We start from the raw sequence: 26,104 nt of genomic DNA, 5'->3' as shown, positions 1-26,104 counted from the left end.
AAAACGAAATTGTCCTCCTCATGGACCACGATGCATTTTGCACAGCCACAGGGTCAATGGTTAGAGAAGAGGGTCACTCGATACTTCGATGAATGATAACTAGAAATGGTTCGAAAAAAATGCACGTCTTCTTTTACTACACTACAATCAAGTAAAAAATCAGGGTATTTTTGTAAAATAATGCAATAAATTCGGATTTAGATAATGGTGCAACTCGGGTCGGGTTCAACCCGAAAAAGTTGCGTCAGGTTGGGTGTGGTTTGGGTCGGATTGGGTTTTCCTAACCTGGGTAGATTTCGGTTCGGGTTGAGGGTTTGGGCAACCGGACCCTGTGAAACCGGACATTTTTATTTATTTATTTATTATTATTATTATTATTATTATTTGCAGTTAGCTTAAAGGGTTGGGTTGGAAAAAAGGGTTTCTCCTGTTGGGTCAGGTTGAACCTCATCGGGTTGGAACTCGGGTTGGACCCAATCCAACCAGAGTTGCACCTCTAATTTAGAACTCTCCCACGGGCTTTTGTTGGTTGCTTATGTAAATGTAAAGTTTACATCAACTATTATATACCGTACATACGCAAATATCTTTCTAGATATCAGATATCGTATACATGCAAATTTCCCTGTAACTACTAAATGCCTTATATTCTTAATGCTCTTGGTCTATTTTTACCTCATAAAAATTTGTTTTGCATGATTAATGGCGAGAAACGATAATCTCTAAAAAAAAGTAAATAAAAAAAAGAAGAAAACATAACATGCAATCAACCTCAGGTGAAGCAAACAAGAAATGTAAAGAAAAAGTAGGACTATAGTATGTACATAGTTGGTTAAGCTAGAAGGATTAATGTAGGTAAGGGTTACAAATAGTAAAAAAGATTTACAAGTTTTAAGGATGTATAGTTTCACATATTTTATTCACGTAAATTTAATGTTGAGTTTTTAGAAAAGGAGATGATTTTTTCACACCTCCCCCAGTAGAATAATGCACACCCACCTCGTAACGTGATTTTACGTTAAAAAGTGTTAAAGTTTGCCCAAAATTCACGTTAAAAGGGGGCGCATTATGGTATAAATTCAAGCTCTAATTTAATTTTGTGGCAAGAAACACAGAAGGAACCAAAAAAGGAAACATAGAAAAAGTTAAGAGAAAACGGATCACGGTGAGGAAGTAAGATTGAAAAGAGGGATTTGCCATCAACGACTGAGGAGGGAAGCCGGTTAGCCAAAAAATTGGCGGTAAGGATGGTATCGCTCCAATAGGCTTTAGGAACCCGCATTTGGAAGAGGAGAGTGCTGGCAATATCAAGCAAAGACCTGATTTTGTGTTCGGTTTCACCATTCAGCTGCGAGGTGTAAGCATAAGAGGATTGATGGATAATACCATGAGAGGATACAAATTATTGAAAGCCATTAGAGGCAGGAAAAAGTACTCTCGAGCATTATGGGTAAACAAAGATTTAAGATGACAGTCATACTGGGTGGTAATCTCGGCATGGAAAGTATGAAAAGCTAAAAACACTTGGGATCGATCCTTAAGGGGAAAGAGCCAAGTCATACGGGAGAAATTATCAACAAAAATGATGAAGTATCGATAACCTAGAAGAGACATAATCCGGGAAGGACCCCAGACATCAGAGTGGACTAGCTCAAATGGACGCGAGACACAACTAACCAGCCTCGGCGGGTAGGAAGTATGATGGTGCTTCCCAAGCTCACAGGCCTCGCATTGGAAGGACTAAAGAGGGCCAGAGATAACAGAGGACTGTTGAAGTCGCTGAAGAAAAGGATGGCCGAGAGGGCAATGCCATTGATAGGTATCAACAGAGCTTTGTAACATATCACGAGGAGGATCATAGTCAAGGTAATAGAGACCATTGGCCACACGACCAAACGCAATCGTCTTCCCAGTGGAAAGGTCCTGAAAGACACAATGAGAGGGGAAGAAAGGGACAAAAAATGATGAGTTTTGGTAATTTGGGTCACAGACAGTAAACTAAAGGTCAACTTAGGAACACAAAGGACCGATGACAAGATAAGACCTGGGTGAGGAGGAAACAGTGCCAGTACCAGAGATGGGTGCAATGATCCCATCGGCTAAAGTGATAGTAGAAGCGAGCTAAAGGAGCTGAAACGAGTGAAGGGAAGCAGGGTTACTCGTTATATGGTTGGAATCCCCGGAATCAATAATCCAAGGACTAGAGTTGTAAGAAGCGAAGCAGGTGGACTGTTGGGTTGTGCAAAATGGGCAATATGGGTTTGGTGATGCGCATGCAGGTGCAAAAACTCATCATAGTCAGCGCGGGAGATACAAACTAGTCCAGTGGAGGGGGAAAGACAACCACCGCCACAGCAGAAGATCCGTCACGAATATATGCTCCAAGAATAGAAGCCCAAATCAAGGGGGCAGAAGTCAGCAGTGGAAAGGGAGCCGAAGGCGGGCAAGTCGATCCGGTAGTACGAGGGGATCTAAGATGAGAATCCATGATGATAGAAATATAGAGACAACCTCAAGCACACTACCATAGAGGATAGACAAGAGAGAAGTGAAGAATCACACGAGGAGCTTGACTATAATAGCGTAGCTCCGACGAAGAGACAGAGCATAAGAAAACATAGGATCACTAGCCATGAGGAGAGGAGGGAGAGGTTAGGAGATGAAGGCGGAAGCACAATAGCTCACTCAAACATTTCAGCAAACACGTGGTGTACACCTTTGATGGGAAGAAGAGAAAGGGTAGGAAAAACAAGGAAGGAGGAAGTAAACAATGAGAGAAAAAGGAGTTTAGAAGGGCCCAAAAGACATACTACGGCTCTGGAGAAGAGAGATAGTAGAGGGAGGCATACAACTACACGTCAAAATAAAATGGCAATCTAGTGGATTAGGTCACTAGGAAAAATAGAAAAAGTTGCGAAGGAAAAAAAAATAGGAGATTTAAATTATGGTTAGGGTTAGGGCTTTAAGAACAAGGAAGCAGTATAAGGTGGGGGCAAGGTTTGGATGGGGCGTCACTATTCACGGTACTGTTCAGGAATACTGTCCACGGGTACTATCCACGACACTATCATAGTTACTGTTCAAGGTACAGTTCACGGCATTATTTGCGGTATTGTTCACGGGTTAGGGATAGAGATAGAGAGAGGGAGGGAGGAGAGAGAGCTGAGAGGCGGAGGCAAGACAATGCGTATGTGGTCCCTAGGGCATCGTAACCCTAGGGCTTTGATATCATGTTAGAATAAGAAGAGGAGATGATAATGAGAGAAAGAAAGAGTGAGTTGAGGATATCTCCAAATCTATGAAATCAAATAAAATAATATTTTATTTCATAGAAAATTTCGGCCGAAATTACAGAAACTTAGGGAAAGTATTAAATAATTAAAAAATCTTGATTTTTGGGTGAAATTAAATTTCGGCCGAAATTTCAATTGAAATTTCGAACGAAATATTGTAGGGTTGCTATTCTTGAGTTTTGAATCTCTATATTATATAATGGCATGAGGAAAGAAATGAGAGATTGAATAAAGTTTACTTTTGGGATATCACTTGTGAAGAGAGCATTGGCTCTTTCACGTGGGTGAAGAAGCTTCACTCCTTTCACGTGTTATATTGGAGGTTTTATCCAAACCGTGGCATGGGTTTTCAAACCCCCATGAGATTATTTTAGTTGCTTCTTATGTTGATCTCCATCTTGTGTTGCCGCTCGACGCTCCCTGCGTCAGTTGGTATCAGAGCACAAGAGATCTCTGACGAATGCCCGACGGAATGAAGAAGTCGTTGCACCTAACATCGGCCAGCTTGATCTAGCCCCAGAGAATTGATCCTCCCTCTCAAATAAGGGCAAGCATTGATCCTCCCTCTCGTTGGTAATCCGTTCAGGCTCTTTATCCCTTCCCCTTCATCCACTTGCATGTCTGTGTTGGCCCGTTTCTGACTTGAGTGTCCGGAGCCACACCTCCTGGCCCACTAACACTTTCTCTGTGAGCGCAGGATCACAGGCTCTACCAGGCTAGATCAAGTAGCTGGATTCCAGGGATCATCAATCATAATATGGAACGCAATTGCAAATGTCGGTGTGTTAGAAATTTGATATTTTAAAAAGGTTTTAAATAGAATTGAAATTTGGGTATCCTGTACAAATTATACATCCAACTAATTCCTCACCCCTTATAAAACATTGGATAGTCTAGATAAAGTATCTTCTTTGAAAACTTATCCATGTAAAATTACGCAATTTGTTAAATGATGAATCTTTTTAAAAATATAGGGAGATGATATTTTCACCTCCACGCCCAAAATATATCATTGATTCTCAGGATCTGAGTTTAACTAAGGGTTAGTTTGGTGAGAAATTATATGATGCCCGACTGTCACGTGACAACGGTACTTGACGGTCGGGCACCATATATCTAGACAGACCAAGGCTGGCTGGGCAAAATTTGAACCAATAGACAACTTGACTAAGCTAGGGTCAACATGTGTGAAGTGTCTAGTTTAGGTCCAACCAAGAAAAAGGTCAAACCAATGAACAAGCAGCGCTTTCTGGTTTTTTTTTTTTTTTTTTTTTTAATCGTTTGGCACTTTGGCATTCCTCTTTAGGACCACCTTCATAAACTGTTCTGCCTCCTTCAGTAGGGAGTCTAGGGATCATGGTTTTAAATTTCGGCTGAAATCCGAAATTCGGATTTCATTTGGATTTTGGTTGGGACCGAAACCGAAATTTCGGCTGAAATTTTGATAAATTGAATTTTTTTCAAAAAAAAATTTTTTCCTGAAACTTCGGGCGAAATTTCGCTAATTTCGGCCGAAATTTACTAAATAATAAATTAATACTTTTTTTACCGGATTTCAGCGGAAATTTTGGTGGCCGAAACCGAAATTTAAATCCTTGGTAGGGACACAACACAATTCTTTGTTGTAATTTCGTGTTTGGTCTCTGGGTTGGTTCTACACATTTCTATTGCTACCAGTTCTTTGCAACTTGAGTCAACTCGGGCGAGTTTTGAGTTAACGAGTTTTGGTAGTATGTTTGATCCAACAAAATAGACACAATAGAACTTCATTCAATCTCTTTCTTGTCTCATCATCAATTATCATTGTGCTTGATGTGTACATAGACAGATAAGGGCCAGTCACAATCGCAATAGTTTATTAAGTTTATATATACACCATCAAACAATTACATTTTGTTGTAATTAAAGAGGTTTACTCTATACAATGACCTTGGAGTCTTGCAACTTCTTTCTCCTTGGACTCTTGAAGCATTGAATTACACGACGAGATGGCCTCTCTAACCGACAAAAAGACCCATTCTTTCCCAGTCTTCTCGAGAAGATCAGATGCCACAAATTTCTCTGCAACGTCAATCCTGGGATTTGTAAATGCGACCTGCACAAATAAACCACAAAAATATTTAGAGTTCCATCTACTCTTTATGGAATGAAATAAGGAGAAGCTATATCGTACCTTGATCCCTCTTCTCTCATTCCTTCTTAGAACTTCATTGAGCATATCAATGCCAGTTTTATCAATGGATGTGACCCCTAAAAGAATAAAGATACTTCAGTAAAGGAACCGTAACACACATAGACGAAGTAATAACTGTGCACTTTTCTCCACTGTTTTGGTGGTGTGAAGCTCACTACTTTCTAAGGAGCTGTGGACTAATCTAAAATAGACCCATTGCTCAAGCAGTTGGTGGGCCTTACAACCCCACCAATTCACCAAAGCATTGGGATTCAATGGTGCTGAAGAGCACATACACCTACTATTCCTTGTATGCACAATAGGCCATTTTCCAATCATAAAACCACTTTGTTTTCTTCTGAACTAAAGTTATTGCAACAGAAGAACTTACCACTCAAGCCATTCAAAAAAGAAAAAAAAAGAACTTACCACTCAAGTCTAGTATGATAAATTGCAAGTCATCCCCTTTGGAATTTATATTTTTCTCATCTTCTTCTTCGACCCATCTCGTAATCCTGGTGAAAAGACATAAAGAATCTTTTACTTATGGACAATGAAAAATCCCAACTGTTAATATAATCTCAGATCAAACCGTAATCAGCAGTGTGCCTATGTCCTAAGGAAAGATAGGAAAGTTTTAAATTAGGGCAACAAGCTTTTCTCTCGGTCCCCCAAGCTATAACTATTTCACATCACCTTAAATTAAATCACCCTTTTACAATAATATAAATACTCTCGGTACAAATACTGAAGATACCCCCTAATAATAGGGTAGGCCTAAACTTAGGGGGCTAACCATGGTGATCACTTGCCAATATATTACAAGGCAACTATCTTTACGTCTTTAAAGTGGAGTGCAATTTGGGTCGGGTTGGGTTGAGTATTTGCTGAAAAATGAATTGGAATCAATCCGAACCGAGCGATTTTATGGTAAAAGGTCGACCAAAATTCCCAAAAATCGAGTTTCACCCCTACTTTAAACCCCATTAAGATCCACAAGTGGTTTTTTTTGAAAAAACTATGGGAGCTGATAGTACTGAAAATTGGACATCAAGTGAATCAATATGACTATTGGTATTAGCATTTACCTTTCTCTTATGTAACCAGCGTTTGCAAAGTAAATTGGGGATCCTAGTTGAAGAATTAACATGCTTGGGACCCCAACCATGCCATTATATTGCTCCACATCACGATAAATTGAAGTGTTTGGTACATTCCCAAGCTTAGCCACCCCAGGTCTAGCTACATATAACAGTGCTCTGATTATAGAAAGTCCTACCTGCAAGTTGCAACAAATAATAGAAACATAAATAAATGACAATAACAACTTGCTGCATTCCTCGCCCAAGATGCTAAAAAAGAATCCAATATATTCCCACCAAACTTGCCGATTATGTAATTTAAGATTATTGATCAGATTGAACTCTTAGCTTTAGTGCTCTGTCTTTTGTTTATTTCAAGGTTTGTATCCCCCCTCTCATATGTTCCGAGTTGGATGATAACTTGTTCCTAATGTGCAACATCTTTATATTTATCTAATAAACAGGTGGGGGTCCCCATCAAACTCTCGCTTATAGATCAGATCTCATAAGATCATTGGATTGTGTGGGTGTTGAAGTAGGTGACTTGATTTGATTAGGATGATCTACTCCTAATCTAATCTGAATCTTTATCTCCTTCCTTGTTTATCACCTTGAGTGTTTTGCCGAGCTCAGTCGCGTGAGCTTGTAACTCCATGCGGGGGGCTTTAAGGTGGTGGGATATTTGTTCCTAACCTCATTGGCAGGGTGGTGCACACAAGGCATCGAAGTCCGACTTGCCCGTTCTGACATAGCTCCGGGTACTAAGAGCAACGACTCCGGCTTGAAGGCAACAAGCCTCGTTCCCCACAACACCGTGTCCTCTCAAGGCTGGTCTCAATTGGACCACCACCTTCCATTTCAAAAAAATCACCGTGAGTGTTTTACATAAACACTCGTTAGGAATTAATTGAAAATTAACTAAGATTTGGCAGCCATGAAAGTTTTTTCAATGGAATATTGGTCTCTCAAGCGGTGGGAGAGGATTAATGAGGGTAGCGGACAAAGAGAATTGAGAGGACATAAGTGAGGAGAGGGTGGTGAGACGTGGCTAGAAATAGGAAAAAGAAAACGTGGCAGCCATGAAAGTTTTTTCCTTGTAATATTGGTTTCTCAAGCGGTGGGAGAGGGTTAAGGAGGGTAGGGGACAAAGAGAATTGAGAGTACCATGCCAAACAACCAATTACTCCAAAACCTTGGGTTTAAGATTATTACAACCGATTGTAAGTGCCAAACCTATTACCTAAACGAGTCCAATAATCAAGTTTAGCATTCACAATCGGTTGTCATAATCTTAAATGAAGAACATGCCCATAGAGTTGGTGTTATTTAGGCCCTGTTCATTTGGGGTTATGATAACCGATGATGAGCCCTCAAACTGATTATTGGACTCAAAATGAATGTAATTTGAGTCCAATAATCAGGATGGGGGCTCACCATCGGTTGTCATAATCCCAAACGAACAGGGCCTTAATCATTTATACTTCAACAATAACAATAGCAGAGATAAAGATGGTTACCGACATCATGAAACCAACGATCATGCTAAAGAAGACAACGCCAATAAAGGCAGCCATGCAAATAAGAAAATCAAACTTGTCAACCTTGAAAACATGGTAAGCCTCCCTGTATTCAATGAGTCCGAGCATGGCGTTGGTGATAATCGCTGCGAGGGCGACTAGAGGAGTGTAGCTGAAAAGAGGAGCTAAGAACAAGAGTGTAAGCATCATGCAAATTGACATCACCACATTTGACATTTGGGTCTTAGACCCCGAGTTGCAATTCACCGCAGATTTTGAAAATGGCCCTGAAAAATCAAACACATCCCCAATTTATGTTAGGTTTTGCCACCACGGTTATTAGTTAGTACTTGTCCATTACAATGAAAGTATATGTATGAGATCATATACCTCAGTTTTAGTTTTCTATCTAAAATCTTTAGGCAGTTATGTGGGAATAGTACCATAATTCTACATATACTACGATCAAAGGGTCATTTTTTTTGTAAGCCAGCCCTTTCTTTAACAAGTTTCTGTTTCTTTTCCTTCTTTTTCTGATTTGTCTCATAATTTTAATTGGTTATTGCACTCTCTCTCTCTCTCTCTCTCTCTCTCTCTCTCTCTCTCTCTCTCTCTCTCTCTCTCTCTCTCTCGATAAACTTCTCATAAATCTCTCTTTGTATGGTGCAACCTCATTGTAATAAAATGAGGTGGGCCCAATGAAAATGGTTTCTAACATCTTGATCTCGTTTTGTTTGTAACATCTAGGCCTCCTTTTGTTTGTCTTCTCCTAAAAAATGGTTGTATTTCCACTATCATTTCACGTTAGTAATTTGATGGCCCAGATCATTGTACCCGTGGTCAAGTAGCATGATGTGAAAGATCCAACGATGTTCATCATCCCAAAAGCTATCATCTCCTTATTCCCATCTACGTGGTAGTTTTTCATAACTGCAAAGATCCTCCCAATTGCTATGCCTTCCTGCATTATAAAATAGATACTAATCACTAATACTGAAAACCAATGATACAATTATGATAAACATATGAATAAGTTTCTTCTGAAAATTGTTGAGAAAAAGAGATAAAAATACAATCCCTTCTTCTCAAGTCTCTTACAGTTAGAGCTAGGGTGCCCGTCAGTAGCCCAGCTTTTAAGGTTGCTGGAAGATATCGCGAATCGAAGTTCAAAAGTTTTAGAGATGAAGGATTTATTCCTTTTTTCAAGTGACCCACCTACCAAAAAAATTATATATCGTCAGATTATGCATAAATTTTGAAGAATATTCTAAAATTACGAAGAATACTCTATAAGGCTGTTTAGAATCCCGGATTGTAGCTATTTCAAAAAAAAAAAAAAAAAGAATCCCGGATTGTAAGGATTTTACAAGATAAAACCAGGATCTTATAAGCTAAAACCATATTTTTTTAATTCAGGATTGTAAAATCCAGGTTACATAAAATCCAAGATTTACAATCCTGGATTATAAAATCCATGTATCCAAACAGCCCCTAAATAGTTACATTTACAAGGTATCTAATAGGGCTGCAACTCGAGCCGGGTTTTACCCGACCCGCATCGACCCGACCCGAAAATAGCTTGGGTCGGATTCAGGTTTCATGGGTTTCGGGTCGAGCCGGGTTCAGCATTCAAAAGCCCGCATGAATCTCGGGTCGAGCCAGGTTTGAAGGGGCCCGACCCGACCCGAGTTACATAAGTTATAGTATGTACATTTTTTTCTATTGTTAGTTAAAAGTTAAAGGGATAATTACATTTACACCCCCTCTAGTTTCTGACACATCCACTTCCACCCCTATAGTTTAAAACGTGACAAATACACCCTTGTAGTTTCAATTTGTTTAAGGTAGGCCCCCTCAGCTGAAGGTTCGTCCATAGATTGAAGGGTTAGGATGATCCGAGGAGCTGATTTTTTGGGCACACCCTATCTATGTCAGGACCCATCAAATGAACGCTTTGGATCATCCAAACAATGTGGGCCCACATTATTTGGATGATTTTTTGGTAGTGTTTGGATTCGGGTAGAGGCCCACATTATTTGGATGATCCAAAGCGTTCATTTGATGGGTTCTAACATAGATATGGTGTGCCCAAAAAATCAGCTCCATCGGATCATCCTAACCCTTCAATCTATGGACGAACCTTCAGCTGAGGGGGCAAACCTTAAACAAATTGAAACTACAGGGGTGTATTTGTCACGTTTTAAACTACAGGGGTAGAAGTGGATGTGTCAGAAACTAGAGGGGGTGTAAATGTAATTATCCCAAAGTTAAAAGTGAAAACCCACGCACCCACTGTATGTGAGTGTAATTTCTGCTTCTATGAGTTGAGTTGATTCAAGTGTTTGATTCAGCATTGTTTGATTGTAATTACAACATTGTTTGATTACAGCATTGTTTGATTCAAGTGTGATGTGAGTGTAATTACATCATTGTTTGATTCAATTGTAATGTGAGTGTAATTTCTGCTTCTATGAGTTGAGTTGCCTTGCCAAACAAGAATTTTCCTTAAAAATTTGCGTCAACGTGAAAAAACCCGACCCGACCCGAACCGACCCGAGATTTATCATGGGTAGGGCTGGGTTTGGGAATCGTGGGTTTTCCGAAAAAAAACCCGACCCGACCCGACCCGAGATATTTCTCGGGTAGGGTTGGGTTCTCCAAAACCCGACCCGCCCGACCCGAGTTGCAGCCCTAGTATCTAACATTGCCATAAAGAAACTTTCATGTATAAGACATTTAATATTTAAAAGAGATTTCACTTTTTTTAAGGTTTTAACTTTCATTTCCCATCCGAATGATCGATTGATCGGGGCATGAAAACAAACTGATCATCAAGCTTGGGAAACCTAGAAGGGTCTCTTTTTCATCATCCTTGATCAAGGGACTAAGATCATCCGATGATAGTGGGACCCAAACACCATATAGACTGGCTGTTGGCTTATGTGGTAGGATCAGATCTACCAAATTTACATTAGCATATCTATAAGTAGAACATTAAAATAGGTCCAGATAAAGGGTCCAGATCATGCTAGAATTGTAAAAGTGGGCTCCATGAAGTAATATCATCCCCTAAGAAAGGAGAACCAAACCATAGAAACAAAAAGAGGGGCATATCAAGTATTAATATCGAATAAATATGTGGATAAGGGGCACTTAACTATATGAATCCCATGCTTCTCTGCATCGGCGAAATAAGCGATAAGACAACCCATCACCACGACTAACATAGGGGATATGGCTGAAACCCAGAATAGCTTTGGTTGTCTTTTTCTCTGCATTAATTTACACATTGTTAAGGTTTTAATAGAAAATTTCCATATATATGATTCAATTAAAACATATTTTCTAAGATGCAGTAGCGCAAGAAACCCTAACCCCAAAACTACACTCTCCCATCGCCACTGCACACACACGAAAAAAAAAATAAATTAGGACCCACCATACGGATGGTCTAGATTAACGATAATTGGTTTGCCTATGAGCATGATAAAGTGCAAATCAAGTATGTTATATAAGAGATTTTATATGGTGTAAGGCCTTACAACACTACGGTTGGGGTACTGCCCTTGATATTTGATCAAACAACAGCTCACTTTTTGAGGAGCTGCGGTTGGATCAAATGTCTAGGGTGGTACTTCCACCGTAGAAAGGCCTTATTGTTGTAAGGCCTTACACCATATAATTTCTCGTTATATGTAATTGGAAAACTTGGGTCAGCCCCAAGGTTATTTAAAACAGAGGAATGATGGACACAAGGGCCCTCTCATCCTGGGCCGGAAACATAAAAAAGAATAAAAAAGGAAACAGAGAAAAAGAAAAAGATGAGTTTTGTATTAAAAATAGGCAAACCTCGCTGGTTTGGGAGAAGATAGCTTCCATCACAGAAACTATATCAGTTTTCGTCGTAAAATGCGTCAAACCAAGCATGCTCTTCAACTGTTGAAGGATTATGATGATCGCAGTTCCGCCCATGAATCCGAGTATTGTCGAGCGAGACAGAAAATCTACCAAAATCCCGAGCCTGTAAAAAAAAAAAAAAAAAAAAAAACAGAGGAATTCATTTTCCACAATGCAATCTGAAAAAACAAAACATCTAAAAACAGAACATCCCTTCCCTCTATACCTGAAAATTCCCAATGCAGCCTGAAAAACTCCAGAAAAGAAAGCTGCGGTGAAGAACAAATGTTGATACAAATCGGGATCTTCAGTGAATGAAACTTCTTTTTCTATAATGGAAGCAGCAAGTAACGACGCTGCCGCGACCGTTCCCACAGCGAGATGCCTTGAAGTTCCGAACAATGCATAAATCAAAGGCGGCACGAAGCTCGAATCTACAACAAAATCACCAAAATAAAAAATAACCATTAATATGAGACTCCTAATGTGTCCCTATATTTCACATAAAGGTTTAATGCTATATTTTTTCTGTATTTTGATGGGTTAGAAGCAAGGTTGAATATCTCTTCTTTTTATCTTTTGTTCTATCTCATTAATAATATTCGATTTAGGGTTGGGTTTAGGGCATTCGTTAGGGTGTATTGGAAACATAATTTTACACATGTTTCGAATAAAAAAAAAAGGGCAGTGATAAATCAACCCCCCAAAATGATAAATCGACTCCCCATGTGTCTATCTCTCTCCTCTTTCTCTCTCTAACCCAGAGATGAGAAAGACACATGGGGAGTCGATTTATCATATTTGGGAGTCGATTTATCACTCCCCAAAAAAAAGTCTCAATACATTTGTAGAAGTCTCCTAACATTCTCAAAACATGAGTAAAAAGAAAAAGAAAATCATAAAGAGGCACAAAAACAAGATGAATCGAAACACAATAATAAAAGGGGATGTTACCACTCCCAATTTCTTCTTTTTTTTCCCCTAAAAATGCCCGCATTGCCCTTCTTTATTCTTCTTTTCCTAAAAATAAAATCATTTTTAGGCAAACAAAAAAGACAAAAAAGAGGTGGAAATGTCATTTCCCAAGCAAAATTCTTAAAGACAAAAATGCCCTTTTTTTCTTCTTTTTTTTTTCTTTTCCTTGCATCCCACGCCAATGTTTATTTATCTTTTCTCAAAAAATATTCATTTGTCAGGAAACAAAAACAGACAAAAGTAGTGAGGAAAAATCATTTTACAAACAAAATTCTTACAGAGGCCGATAATGGGAGGCAGATTAGCCAACTTGGCATAGCTGATCCCTTGAGGAATTGCAAGGCTGGCGATAGTAATTCCCGAGAGAAGATCATAACGGAAAAGATTGAGTCTGTATTTGGGTCCCCATTCGAGAACTGGTAAAAAATATTTAATCACCTTGCCCACTTTTCCCAAAGCCGATTGGTTTTTAAATTGACGAAAAGGATCATCGGGAAAGAAAGTCTCTTTCAGTGAGGATTTGAAAGATGTCTCAAAACCTCTTGTGTTTGAGAAATTCACAGTCACCGAATGATTATATCCGTCATTGTTTCCCATGGCTGAAGAAAAAGGGGGCAAGGGAGTGAGAGAGAGAGAGAGAGAGATGCAGAGAAGATTGTGAATGATAGGAACGAGATTCTCACGTATTTATATTTCACCTACGTGGAAATGGAATGGGTGTGATGCCTAATTTTAGAAGGGGTTATTAGGGAACGTGGAAGGATTTGATTGGATGGTTAGGGTCGTATTCGTGTGATTAGTTGGAGATTATCCGGATCATGCAAAAATGGGATTTTAGTCTTTGGGGGATGGGATATTTTGATAAGATCATAAGATTAAGAAAGAAAAAGACCAGGTAGGATTATGTACCCTTGACCGGACTCATTGCCATGTAAACAATTGGGAAGTGAAATATTCGCCCCTTTTTCTTACCCGGGCCACCCCCTATCTTCTGTTCAAGTCGACCGTTATTCTTAGATGAAGTATTATCTGAGTAACATTGGTGAAAAGTAAACAAGATGGTTTGCTTAACCAAGGATTTCTATCCTCTTGGTGAACAGCCCTTCGGAAATAAGCAGAAACATAAGGTAAAAAGGAGTGCATGCAGCAGATGTTAGATATTAGGCAGTGGGTTCTTTTATTTGCTTTATAGAGAGTTTAGTGCAACCAACTTTAGCATGAAAATAGGCCCAAGTAAGATGAGGGGGCGACTATATCACTTTCCTTCTTATAGCAGGAAAGCAGTTTTACAACAGCAAATATACATTAGAGAAAAGTACGGAATGTGGGCCGATGTTTAGTGAAAATACGGATTGCGGGTACCTTTTAAAACAAGAACAAAAAACGGGCTAATATTTAAAATTGGGTTGGAAAAAGACCTTGATACCATTCTGACATCAACAGAAACATCATTAAGCCTCCTTTTTCATTACGGCGTGTTTCACGAGGTTCTTTTGGTTCGTTTGGTTTTTGAACCGATAGAAGTCACAGAACCTTGGGTTCGTTTCTATCTTGCCCGTCAGAAATACCTAGAGACGGATGGATGCCTGACACGTGTTGAAAAACTTTTTGAAATGCTAGCGGCTCTATACATAGTCGGTTTGATTTGGATTGAAATCTTTCTGTGAACCCAGAGTCCTTGGGTTCCTTTAAATCTTGGCCGTCGCCAATATGAATAGACAGTCGGATCCACGCCACGTGGACATCAATATGAAACAGTGGCGTCTTTTAATAATACCCCTCTCTGTAACTATTATTCCCTTCTCTGTAACCATTATTTCCATTGGCATACCCATTATTTCTGTCGGCGTACCCATTATTCCCCTCTCTATAACCATTATTTCCATCGGCGTACTATTCATCTTCCCCTCTCTGTAACCATTATTTCTATCGGTGTACCCATTATTTTCGTCGGCGGGTACCCATTATTCCTCTCTCTCTGTAACCATTATTTCCATCGGCGTACCCATTATTTCTATCTTGACTGTCAGAAATACCTAGAGACGGTTGGATGTCTAACACATGTTGAAAAAATAAGTGAGAAAAGATAACGTCTACCGTTCTAAGCCAAAAGATATTGTCAATGTTCCAAAAAGTACAATAACATCGGGGTTCCAAAAAGTTTTCCAACGCGTGTCAAGATCCATCCGTCTCTAGTTATTTCCGACGGCCAAGATGGAAACGAACCCAAGGTTCTCTCGGTTCAAATACACATTTAAATGAACCAAAGAAGCCTCGTGAATCGTGCCAATTTAAGTGGCAGTAATGAAAAAAGGAGGATTCTGTCGATGTCGGAAGGGTATTTGGGTTTTTGACCACCCGATTTTGAAGTTTAGCCCTTTTTTTGTTCTTCTTTTAAAAGGTGCCCACAATTCGTATTCTCACTAAACATCGGCCCTCATTCCGTACTTTTCTCTATGAGGAATGATAGATACAAGGGAGCCCTTGCATAAAGAGCCAAAAAAGGGCTCTTGATTGGATCCACATCATCAAATGTAACTGATTTTACCTTTTCAGCTAATTTTAAAATGTAATTGAAAATGACTTGGATCCAATGAAGAGCCCTTCTGCGGCTCTTTATGCAAGGGCTCCCTTATATCTATCATTGCTCTTTCTCTATATATTATCAAAATTTTTTTAATTAGGCACATGAACCGAGAAATGGGTTCAACATTCATTAGAAAAAGGAGTGAAGTGGGGTCCCAATAGGTGGTGGGCCCAGCATGCATCGTGGATCCTTTCCCATACAATGCGGGGGGGGGGGGGGGGGGGTGGGAGTACTGGAGAGAAGCAAAATTTAGGCACGTGTGTCATGTTTTCATTTAGGCACGTGTGTCATGATCTTCTCTCGGGAATTACTATCGCCAGCCTTGCAATTCCTCAAGGGATCAGCTATGCCAAGTTGGCTAATCTGCCTCCCATTATCGGCCTCTGTAAGAATTTTGTTTGTAAAATGATTTTTCCTCACTACTTTTGTCTGTTTTTGTTTCCTGACAAATGAATATTTTTTGAGAAAAGATAAATAAACATTGGCGTGGGATGCAAGGAAAAGAAAAAAAAGAAGAAAAAAAGGGCATTTTTGTCTTTAAGAATTTTGCTTGGGAAATGACATTTCCACCTCTTTTTTGTCTTTTTTGTTTGCCTAAAAATGATTTTATTTTTAGGAAAACAAGAATAAACAAGGGCAATGCGGGCATTTTTAGGGAAAAAAAAGAGAAGAAATTGGGAGTGGTAACATCCCCTTTTATTATTGTGTTTCGATTCATCTTATTTTTGCGCCTCTTTATGATTTTCTTTTTCTTTTTACTCATGTTTTGAGAATGTTAGGAGACTTCTACAAATGTATTGAGACTTTTTTTTTGGGGAGTGATAAATCGACTCCCAAATATGATAAATCGACTCCCCATGTGTCTTTCTCTCTCCTCTGGGTTAGAGAGAGAAAGAGGAGAGAGATAGACACATGGGGAGTCGATTTATCATTTGGGGGGTCGATTTATCACTGCCCTTTTTTTTTTTTTTTTTATCGAAACATAACCCTAACGAATGCCCTAAACCCAACCCTAAACCGAATATTATTAATAAGATAGAAAAAAAGAAAAAAAGGAGAGATATTCAACCTTGCTTCTAACCCATCAAAATACAGAAAAAGACGAGTAGGCGTTTACTTTCGGCCGTCATCCGGTCAGCGTCGGACCTTCACGATGCTGGAGTTGAGTTCAGAAGGAGCAAAACTAAAAGCATAAGAAATATTACATTTAGTAATGGTACTGTGAAACAACCAATCACTCCAAAAGCTTAAGCTATTGGAGATGGTGTTATTTAATCTTTTATACTTCAACACTCCCCCACATGTGGCTCCTCTTTCTAGGGTTGGCCACACGTGGCACATGTGGCCCCTCTTTTGGGTTTGGCCATTGCATGTGGATTTTTGCTATCAAGGAAGTTTGAACTGTGGACCTTTGGCTCTAATACCATGTGAAATAACCAATCACTCCAAAAGCTTAAAGCTGTTGAAGATGATGTTATTTAATCTTTTATACTTTAACAGGTATCCTTAGTCTACCAGTTTTCATAATTGAAGGTGAAACCGCGTCCTTCTACCTCAATGTTCTCGCCTTTGAGCGGCTTCACCCAACCATAGGCCGCTGTGAAGTGAGTTCCTTCGTTGTCTTCATGTATGGTTTGATCAATTCCAAGGAGGATGCTCGGTTACTCCGTTCGCTAGAGCTTATACAAAGCACGATTGGTTGCAATGAATCTATTGCTGATCTAACTAAAGAGCTTGCGACGGACGTGTACTCTGATCCTTTTAGTCCTCTATGTGAAGTGCGAGATATGTTGAATGAACACTATGTGAAGAGCACGAAGAGGTGGAGCAGAAGAATTCGTGAGTGGCGTTCTAACCTTATGCAAAACTACTTCAAGAACCCTTGGACTTTAATCTCTGTAGTGGCTGCAGCTTTCCTTCTTGGCCTCACCATGACTCAGACCTATTACACGGCCCTCGGCTACTATAAAAAGAAATAATAACTCATAAAAAATGCTTCATATATATTTCTTTTACTGTAGAAAAAAACAGTCTCTTTCAATAGATTTTCTGATACCATTCTTTTGCTCTCTTTTATTTTTGGTGCCTAAATATTTCCTTGGTTGTAACTGTAATGGGCATGTTTGGAAACAATGAAAAAAAAAAATTCCATGGAATATTAGTCTGACGTGTCATGAGAACTGGACAATGAGAGAGATACTTGAGAGGGTGGGCGTGATAGAGGCATGAAAAGCCCCTCAACAACAGGGGAAAACCCCAATTTGAAGTAGGAAGTAGGGTATTTAATTTAAAACTGTTTTACGGATTTTTCATGCTTCATCCCCTCCAGCCTTCTTAAGTCCCTCCCCCACGCCACCCCACACAACAACCCCCCCGCCTTGGCTCTCTCAATTGGTCCCATGAGTATTCCTTGGAATAATTGTTCACTGTTGCCAAACTTGCCCTATATATTCATAGTCTAAAGATCAACAGATAGGATTGAATCTTGATGATCAACATTGGGCCCCACATGAAAGTGTGTATAATATGAACCCTTGACATGGTTGATGATCTTGTGATGAGTGATGACCCATATGGTCCTGGTCTCATGGGGCTCAGATCATTAGATCATGCTAGACCAATGGCAAGTTGCTTGAATTATTTTTGTGGTTCAGATCACATTCACATGGCACATTAGCATGTCCAAATGTGAGTGGGCACGTCGGGTTATCATTTCTTTTTAAAGATTCGGTTGGTTAAAGATTAAAAAATCACTAATTATTAGTGAGTAGAAGAGCAATTAAAAGTTCTTGGAAAATAAGATATGGGAGGCATCTCTCCTGATACATGGCAGGATTGGAACAAAGTATAATCTGAAATAAGTAAGCTGAGACTAGGAAATAATTTCAATCTTGAAAGGGCAGTTAAGGGAGCATGAAATTGAACTACTTAAAGGCTCATGATTTGACTTTAAAAATCGAGGTATTATATTCTGCTCGTCTATTTCTACTCAAAGTAATATGGACAAGCAAGATACAAGTGGTGGCCATTTCTTCTATTATCCAAACCATTCATCTTGTAAGATTTAAAATTCATAGGTGATGTCCTAAAAGTCTCCCAGCTTAGATAATTCTTACCGTATGAACAATGGAGATTTACAAACTTGATATGAAGAATTGGTTTATGTTGGGACCAGGGTAGAACTCACCCTTAAAAGCTAGCCCTTAAGGAGAAGGTGCCTAAGTCCTTATAGGCCTATCCACATCCATTCACTTATCTGACATGGGATCTTTGCTTTTGCGTGGAACCCCCAACAATCCCCCCTCCACACTGAAGCAACATGGAGAATCTTGCCCCGCCGTTGTGGAGCAACGTGAGAACTACGAGATCTTCCTCAAGTGTTTTTGCGCATCTTCGGGGGCATACCGGGGTTATCGTGATCTTTTCAGAGGGATTTTTCCATGAGGCACACTAGGGTTACCACGCCCCGGCTCTCATACCACCTATTGGGACCTAGGTAGAACTCACCCTTAAAAGCTAGCCATTAGGGAGAGGGTCCACGTATTATTACAAATAGAAGGATGCTTGGGATTTGCTAGGGACCATCGCATAAAGGCATTTCGCAGCTAGCTGTTGGATTTAATTCACCTTAGGTGGCTGCTCTCAAATGCAACACCCAGCCGCGAATTGCCTTTCTGCAATGGTCCCTAGCATTCTAACTTTTAATTACTTAGGAGTGATTTAAAAAAAAAAATAAAATTTGTGGTTGAACTCGATTTAACAACACGCATCATGGATGTCCGCATGGGATGGCATCCGGCTTTGATCCAGACAAGCCATAGGGTAGTGCCTGCCTCACATCTACCATGCCCCCAAAATCACATTGGTAGGTTGACCTTAACTATTTGATTAAATATATTTCTAGCCACCCTCGTGTTTTTTTTACTTTTACTATCCATTCATTTTGATCTTATGATTAGATCATCCAATCACAGATTTTTGGCAAATTGGAGATCCATGTCTTTGATCACGTATGGGATCCACCAGTTCACCTATTTGCAATGTATCATATTATAAGTTTTTACAGTGTGCCCCATGTACGCATATGGGAAACGATATATTCACCCACTTTCCTTCCCTGGCCACGTCTTAGTGTAAAAAGACGTCACAAATAGACATTTTTAAAATATAGCGATTTTATTGTGAAATTTTGGTAAAATGATAAAATCTTCAAAATTTCCGAGAATTTAATGATCGCACTCCTCACTTTATTAAAAGTACGGTATAGCCCGCACCATAGGATGATCCAAACCATCCATTAGATGGGCCACAGCCTAAATAGGTTGTGTCCCAAAAATTATTTCTATAGGTTGATCCTAACCCTCCGTTCTATAGAGGGTTAGGATCAACCCTAACATTCATATCAGAGGGTTAGGATCAACCTATGGAAATGATTTTTGGGGCATATCCAATTTAGGTTGTGGCCCATCTAATGGACGGTTTGGATCATCCTATGGTGTGGGCCCTAATTGGTGGAAGGATGGACTGAGAAGGCCCTAATTGGGACTTTTGTGCGAGGTCTCAAGGATGAGTTAGCGGGAGAAGTTCAAGTCTTCCGTCCAAAGACATTGAATGATGCTATTGGGTTGGCGCGGATAATGGAAGAGAAAATCCAACATAGCCAGATATTTCAAAAGAGTACAATGATTGAGCATGAGTACCCAACATCATATCCGAAGGTTCCTCGAAGGCTTACAATGGGCGAGATGAAGGAGAGACGTTCTAAGGGTTTGCTACAACTGTGATGAGCGATTTGTTCCTTGTCACAAATGCAAGTTTCCTCAATCCCAGTTAATTCAAGTTCTTGACAGGGATAAGGAGGAAGAAGACGACGAAAATCAACCTCCTTGGCTTATTTCCATGCCACCTGAAGATTTTCCGTTGATGTCGCCACCGGTTTGCTACTACCGCAAACCACCATTGGCCTTTTAAAGTACTAGCTACACACCCTCGAATCACCTTGGTTTTTACTCATCCCGATTCGATCAACACGGCCAATGCACATGTGTAGCTGCCAACCCGTTGACTCACCCAATCAACCTTGGAGAGGGATCTCGATCCATCTTCCCCAACACAGGTATTGTCACCTTCTCACCATCGTCTGCAACCTGAAAACTGGTCTCTACACCAACTGTGAAAGAGAACCTACGCGTGCACGCTCTTCCACTCCATTTTCAACTATCCGTCGAGATCTTAGGAACACTAGTCATAGTGTCCAGAACCAGACGATATAATTCACCACACTTCTCTCCTTTTATCAGAACCATATAGCCGTGTGTGATTTTCATAGCTTGTGTGATTTTCATGGCTTCACATGCAGTTGAAAGCCTGCAACTCTTGGAGTCTAACCGGCTAAGAGACACTAGATTCCTTCGCATCTTTGGGACATACGACACACCACCCAAAGTACGAACCACTCCATTAAACATTTTGATCTTTACCGTCCCAACTCTTGTGACGTCACAAGTAGACCCGTCACTCAAGGACAATACATCTGCCCTTGTCTCCTAGAACGTATCAAAATATTCCCTCCTGGAGCATACATGAACGTAGCACTTTGAATCTAGAATCCACTTATCATGAGGAGAAGTGTGATTACCTGTGGAGACTATGAGAACGTCTCCAAACCCTTCTCTCTGTTCATCCGTTACTGCCACCACAGTATTCGAAGCACTATTGTCCACCTGGTCAGCTCACTTTGGACAATCCCGCTTCCTTGCATCGGTAAGATTGCACGCCCTTTCCGCCGGCCCTGGATCTTGACCTGCTTTTTCCTGATCCCCTGTCAGACGACCTTCCTCTTTGATTTCCACCATGAACAACCAACCCATGCTCTTCATTTGCACTAAAAATAGTTTTCTTCCCCATCTCATTCGATAAGAGCGACGTCGTGACTTCCTCCAACTTTATCGTATCCTTACCATACAATAAAGTCGTCACCAGGTTGTCATACAAATCAGGAAGCGATGTAAGAGTAAAAGGGCCTTGTCTTCTCCCTTTAACTTTTCGTCAACCTTGTGGAGTTGATCCATAAGCCCATTGAACACCGTAATGTATTCCAGAAGATCCTCGCCTTCCTGCATCTTCAGTTCGTACAATTGCCGCTTCAGATACAACCGGTTGGCCAAGCTTTTTGACATATATAGCTTTTCCAACTTATCTCATAATTTAGGCGCATCTTCTTCTTCCATAACATTAAACATAACGCTATCTGCAAGACATAGTCGAATCGTGCTAACCGCCTTCGACTCTATGTCTTCTCACTCGTCACCCCTCATCTTTTCCGGCTTCCTATCATTTCCCTTCAACGCCTTAGCAAAGCCTTGTTGAACTAGGATGTCCTTCACCCTCATCTGTCATAGGGTGAAACTTCCCTTTCCGTCAAATCTGTCAATGTTGAACTGAGTAAAACTCGATTTTACCGCTATCTCAGATTACTCCGCACTTTACGGTGTAGCGCTCCACCTCGAACGAGGATCTTTTCTGGATAATCTTTCTACTCCCAAAGATCTCTCTAACCGCGATCCAGCCGCAACACCCACGGTCACTCCACCCGGTCTCGATGATCGCTCCACCTGAGCTCTAATACCACTTGTTGAACAAAATCCGTCGGGCAATCCAATCTGATCGTGCACAAATTTGACAAAAAAGTAAAATAAACAAAAGCAAGCCACAAGATGAACAACAAGATTTTACGTGGTTCGGCCAAGCCTACTCCACGGGCGAGAAACACAATCTTCCACTATGAGAAAAAACAATATACAAGGATTACAATGGATTAATCACAAACCCACAAACCGCAACCCTTTCCTTGCTTCTCAAACCCAAGACCGTACCCAAGAGATAACCCAAGAGATAAACTCGAAAAAAAACCCAAGAGAAAACCCCGAGATGAAAAACCTTTTCTCCCTTTCTCTCTCTTTTTCGTCTCTCTCCTTTGGGCCGACACACCAAAGACCTCTTGTTTTGACGCCGCCTAAGAGAGAGAAAAGTCTTTTCTCTATACTAGGGTTTTGCAAAAAACCCAAAAGGCAATTTCAATTTCTTTGCCTTTACCTTCCCACCCAAGTAACCCACGATGGGTGGGAAATAAGGCAACTTTCCCAGCAGAGGAAATCCAAGATTCAAAAATCCGCATATCCAAAAGGCCCCGTAGTTGACATTGCGTTCCTTTTGTTGGAAAATTTGTTGAGGGTACTGTTGATGATAGAAAACAGAAACTTGTTGCTTCAAGGCGTGATATCACTTTCCTTAAGACAAGATTCGCCCCCACTAGTAGTGTGCAAAGGGGATCCGCGAATTGCCTCCAAGATACAATGAAGCCTAGTAGGGAAGCCCTACTAATGTTTGATGACGCGTAGCACTAGCGGAATCAAACCCGAAATGCCCTTCCGAAATTTCAAGCCTTAGAGAAATCTCTAGATTCTGTTTCTGCAGAAAAACAGTATCTAGAACAGTAAACAAAAGAAAAAACAGTATGTAGAAATACTTGGGGATTTTTGTAGGAGTGTAGAAGAGAGTGTAAAATCAGTCAGAATTGCCAATTCGATTTCTATATTAAATGACTGAAGTTTGCACATATTTTATAGACCATCTGGTGACTTTTCAGTGTGAAAAACACCTCTACAGGGCACCTTTCCAGAATGTTTGAAATCTGACCGTTAGATCGCACCCATTGATATTGAACGGTCCTGATCGATCCTAGATGTGACTGTTGGCTTGAGTAAAACCTCTCTCCAACCCAGTCATCGTTAGATCAACCATCTATGGTGTGGATCGCACCCCCTTGGCACATGACCGTTGGGGGAAGGGACGCAACCCATTTGATCACACCCTTTGACCGTTGGAGTCATGGGCCCGTTGGGCCGACCGTTAGGCCCGAACCGAAGCCCAACCCAACTGAACCATTCGGCTTGATGGGCCTGCGAACCATTTGACCCACCCATCCGACCGGTCCACCTTCATCTTGATCCAACGGTGCAGATCAAATCTGGAAAAATTAAAGGCTCCAATCGCTCCTCGCGACGTTGCGTACGTGCGAAGTGCAAAGTGCGCCTAAAAAAGCGCCAATAAAGCGCCACTATGCGCCCTATAGCCCATTGCCCACGCCGCGCGCGCGCGTGTGCGAACGGTGCGTTGCACCGTCCCGCGGGTCCAACCATGGGTTCAACCCAATGTGCAATCAACAAGAGTTAGAAAATGTAGTGCTTTATAAGCCCTTCTCTTTCTTTTCTCTCATCCGATGTGGAACTATCTTTTCAACTACACTTCTACATCCTTTTGTAAAAGCAAATATTTCCAAGAAAACATTTTCTTTTTCCCAAACGCTTTTGATAAAATATTTTCCAAAACACTAAAACATGTAATATACATGATTTTGAAAATGCAAAATCACTAACACCTTTAAGTATCGTTTTAGTTGTTAGCGCTTTGTGTTTCTCGTTTGTTTTGGGAACTCCTAGTCCTCGTGCCCTTCTTTTTGATAATTTTTTCCTTATTTAATGAAAGCCGCTTATGTTTCATGCCTCCTTTAGTTTCTAGAAAGATTGGTCATGACCTGAAATGAGAAGAATTAGAACTCTACCTTGGATCAAGGTGAGCTTCTTTATATCTTCCATTAGAAGAAACCTATCAAGGCACCACAAACTGAGAGGTTGGCCATTTGACCAGGTAAAATTTCCTCCTTTCAGAGGCAAGTCAACTAGTTCCCTTTCCAAAATAAGTCCATAGAACATATGCATGCTTGAGGAAAGGTTGGTAGATTTCGCTTCCGGCCATCTACCTGTATTACAATCCCCCATAGTACACCTAAGTCATTAGCCACAGAAAAGAATCAAGATACATTTGAAAATAAATCAAAGAGTTACTCTCAAATGAATCCATTTTGTCTGGAAATGCTTTGTGGACTACCTTTTTGAAGCATAATCTTGTCTTTTGGTTGAAAGATCATGGACATCTTTGACCATTGCAGATGAAATAAGTCTTAAGCATGTATGGAGTATTTGGTCCTTTTGAAGCATATCTTGTCCTTTGGTTGAAAGATATTGAGTATCTTCGATTATTCCGCTGATCGTTCAAAAAAATGACAGAGGAAACCTTTATTATTGAGAATGAATATTTAGTAATTAGTCTCGGTTTCATCATCGCTCAAAATATTACAGTATTTGGTCCTTCCGAAGCATATTAAGTGCTTATTATTGAAACCTTTATAGATTGGAGGGTTGCGATCATCCTATGGAGATGATTTTTGGGGCACAACCTATTTGTTGTGGCCCATCAAATGGACGGTTTGGATCATCCTATGGCCCATTCAGTTCATTTTGAAAGATATGAGGCCTACCTTGTTCAAAGAATTTATGTTATAAGGGGGTGAATTTATCACTGCCCATTTTTGTGTTAGGGTTATTAGGTTTAAGCAGGATGCTTAAAGCATTACACCCAAGGTATCTAATTTGGAATACCAAGTTTGTTGCCTCCAGCCCCTATATATAGAGATACACTAGGGTTAGAAGAGGTTAATGGGCTCCAGCCCAAATGGGCCCACTACACATGGTCCATTACCTATTGGGCTTATATTAGAACATACATGGGTTATATGATATACCCAACAATCTCCTCCTATGTTCTACATATAGCACAATCCAATAGATAGATAATGTGATGTCCAAACAAAATTATTGAATCATCCATATCACCATATCAATAAAGATTTGTAATCCAACTGAAAAACAAAAATACTTTAAAGAATAACCAAGAGTTTTAGAAATAATCTAAACTCAAACATAAGCAGTTTTATATGTAGGTGAACTATTTAATCAATGGAAAAGAAAATAATAGTTCCACTGCACTATAAGGATTCACTCATCAAGTAAGTCATCCTCATCAAGATCCAAATTGAGGCAATCTCCTCCAATTTCGCCAATTCCTGTAAATTATCAAATATGAATTTCATTAAAAAATGAATCCAATCATTTGTGTATTTTACTAAAAGTATCTAGTTCTACCTGAAGAACTTAGTACAATTTCATAATGGCTGAAAAATAAATATCAATATCAATAAGCATCAATGTCAAGTTTCAATCAAGAACCAGACCTAAACAGTTTCTTTACAAAGAACCATTCCATGTTTCCATTTGGAATGTTACAGGCATCATATCCAAATTGAGTTAAGCTGTATCATCAAGTTTGGAATGAAACAACCTTTCCCAAGAAGGACATGTCATCAAATGTGGAATGACATAAAGATAACTGTAAGCATCATTGAAACATATCAAGTGCTTATCTTGGCCAAGATAGGGAGATTCGAAAAAATTCAAAATAATAGGAATGTAGGTTAAGACACGTCTACACAGTCTTTAACCCCATCTCCCCCGCAGTTTTGAATATTCGATCTTTGTTCAGTCCCTTCGTAAGAGCATCGGCCATATTATCCTTCGATCTCACATCAACCAAAGTGATAATACCTTGTTCTAGAAGATAATTCAGCGTGGCATGTTTCAGCCTGACATGTCTCCTCTTACCATTAAAGAGTGAGTTTTTCA

The 26,104-nt window shown here is 40.0% G+C and overlaps 1 protein-coding gene across 1 annotated transcript; it reads right to left on the bottom strand.

The window, feature by feature from the left end:
- Positions 1–5,097: 5,097 nt before the first annotated feature.
- LOC143859833 (putative sulfate transporter 3.5) lies at positions 5,098–13,554 on the bottom strand. Its single transcript, XM_077370401.1, has 11 exons — positions 13,216–13,554; positions 12,189–12,396; positions 11,915–12,086; positions 11,224–11,466; positions 9,164–9,280; positions 8,900–9,026; positions 8,066–8,352; positions 6,555–6,745; positions 5,896–5,981; positions 5,467–5,543; positions 5,098–5,388 (listed from the first exon to the last, which is right to left on the bottom strand). The coding sequence occupies exons 1-11, from the start codon at positions 13,532–13,534 to the stop codon at positions 5,206–5,208; spliced, it is 2,010 nt and encodes a 669-aa protein (XP_077226516.1). The 5' UTR covers positions 13,535–13,554; the 3' UTR covers positions 5,098–5,205.
- Positions 13,555–26,104: the final 12,550 nt, after the last annotated feature.

Source organism: Tasmannia lanceolata, unplaced genomic scaffold (assembly GCF_043159265.1).
Source record: "Tasmannia lanceolata isolate RefF3 unplaced genomic scaffold, GAP_Taslan_0.1 ptg000003l, whole genome shotgun sequence".
NCBI lineage: Eukaryota > Viridiplantae > Streptophyta > Magnoliopsida > Canellales > Winteraceae > Tasmannia > Tasmannia lanceolata.
Note: the sequence above shows the minus strand (reverse complement) of the source record. Positions and strands in the feature narration are given on the sequence as shown.

Bases quoted from the DNA above. Each gene is read 5' to 3' on its own strand.
- LOC143859833 (XM_077370401.1), bottom strand. From the start codon at position 13,534: ATGGGAAACAATGACGGATATAATCATTCGGTGACTGTGAATTTCTCA. The intron at 12,397-13,215 runs GTAAGAATTTTG...ATTTTGTTGTAG, and splicing joins GCCTCCCATTATCGGCCTCT to ATTCGAGCTTCGTGCCGCCT. The intron at 9,281-11,223 runs GTTAAGTGCCCC...TTTTTTTGGTAG, and splicing joins AGAAGCATGGGATTCATATA to GTGGGTCACTTGAAAAAAGG.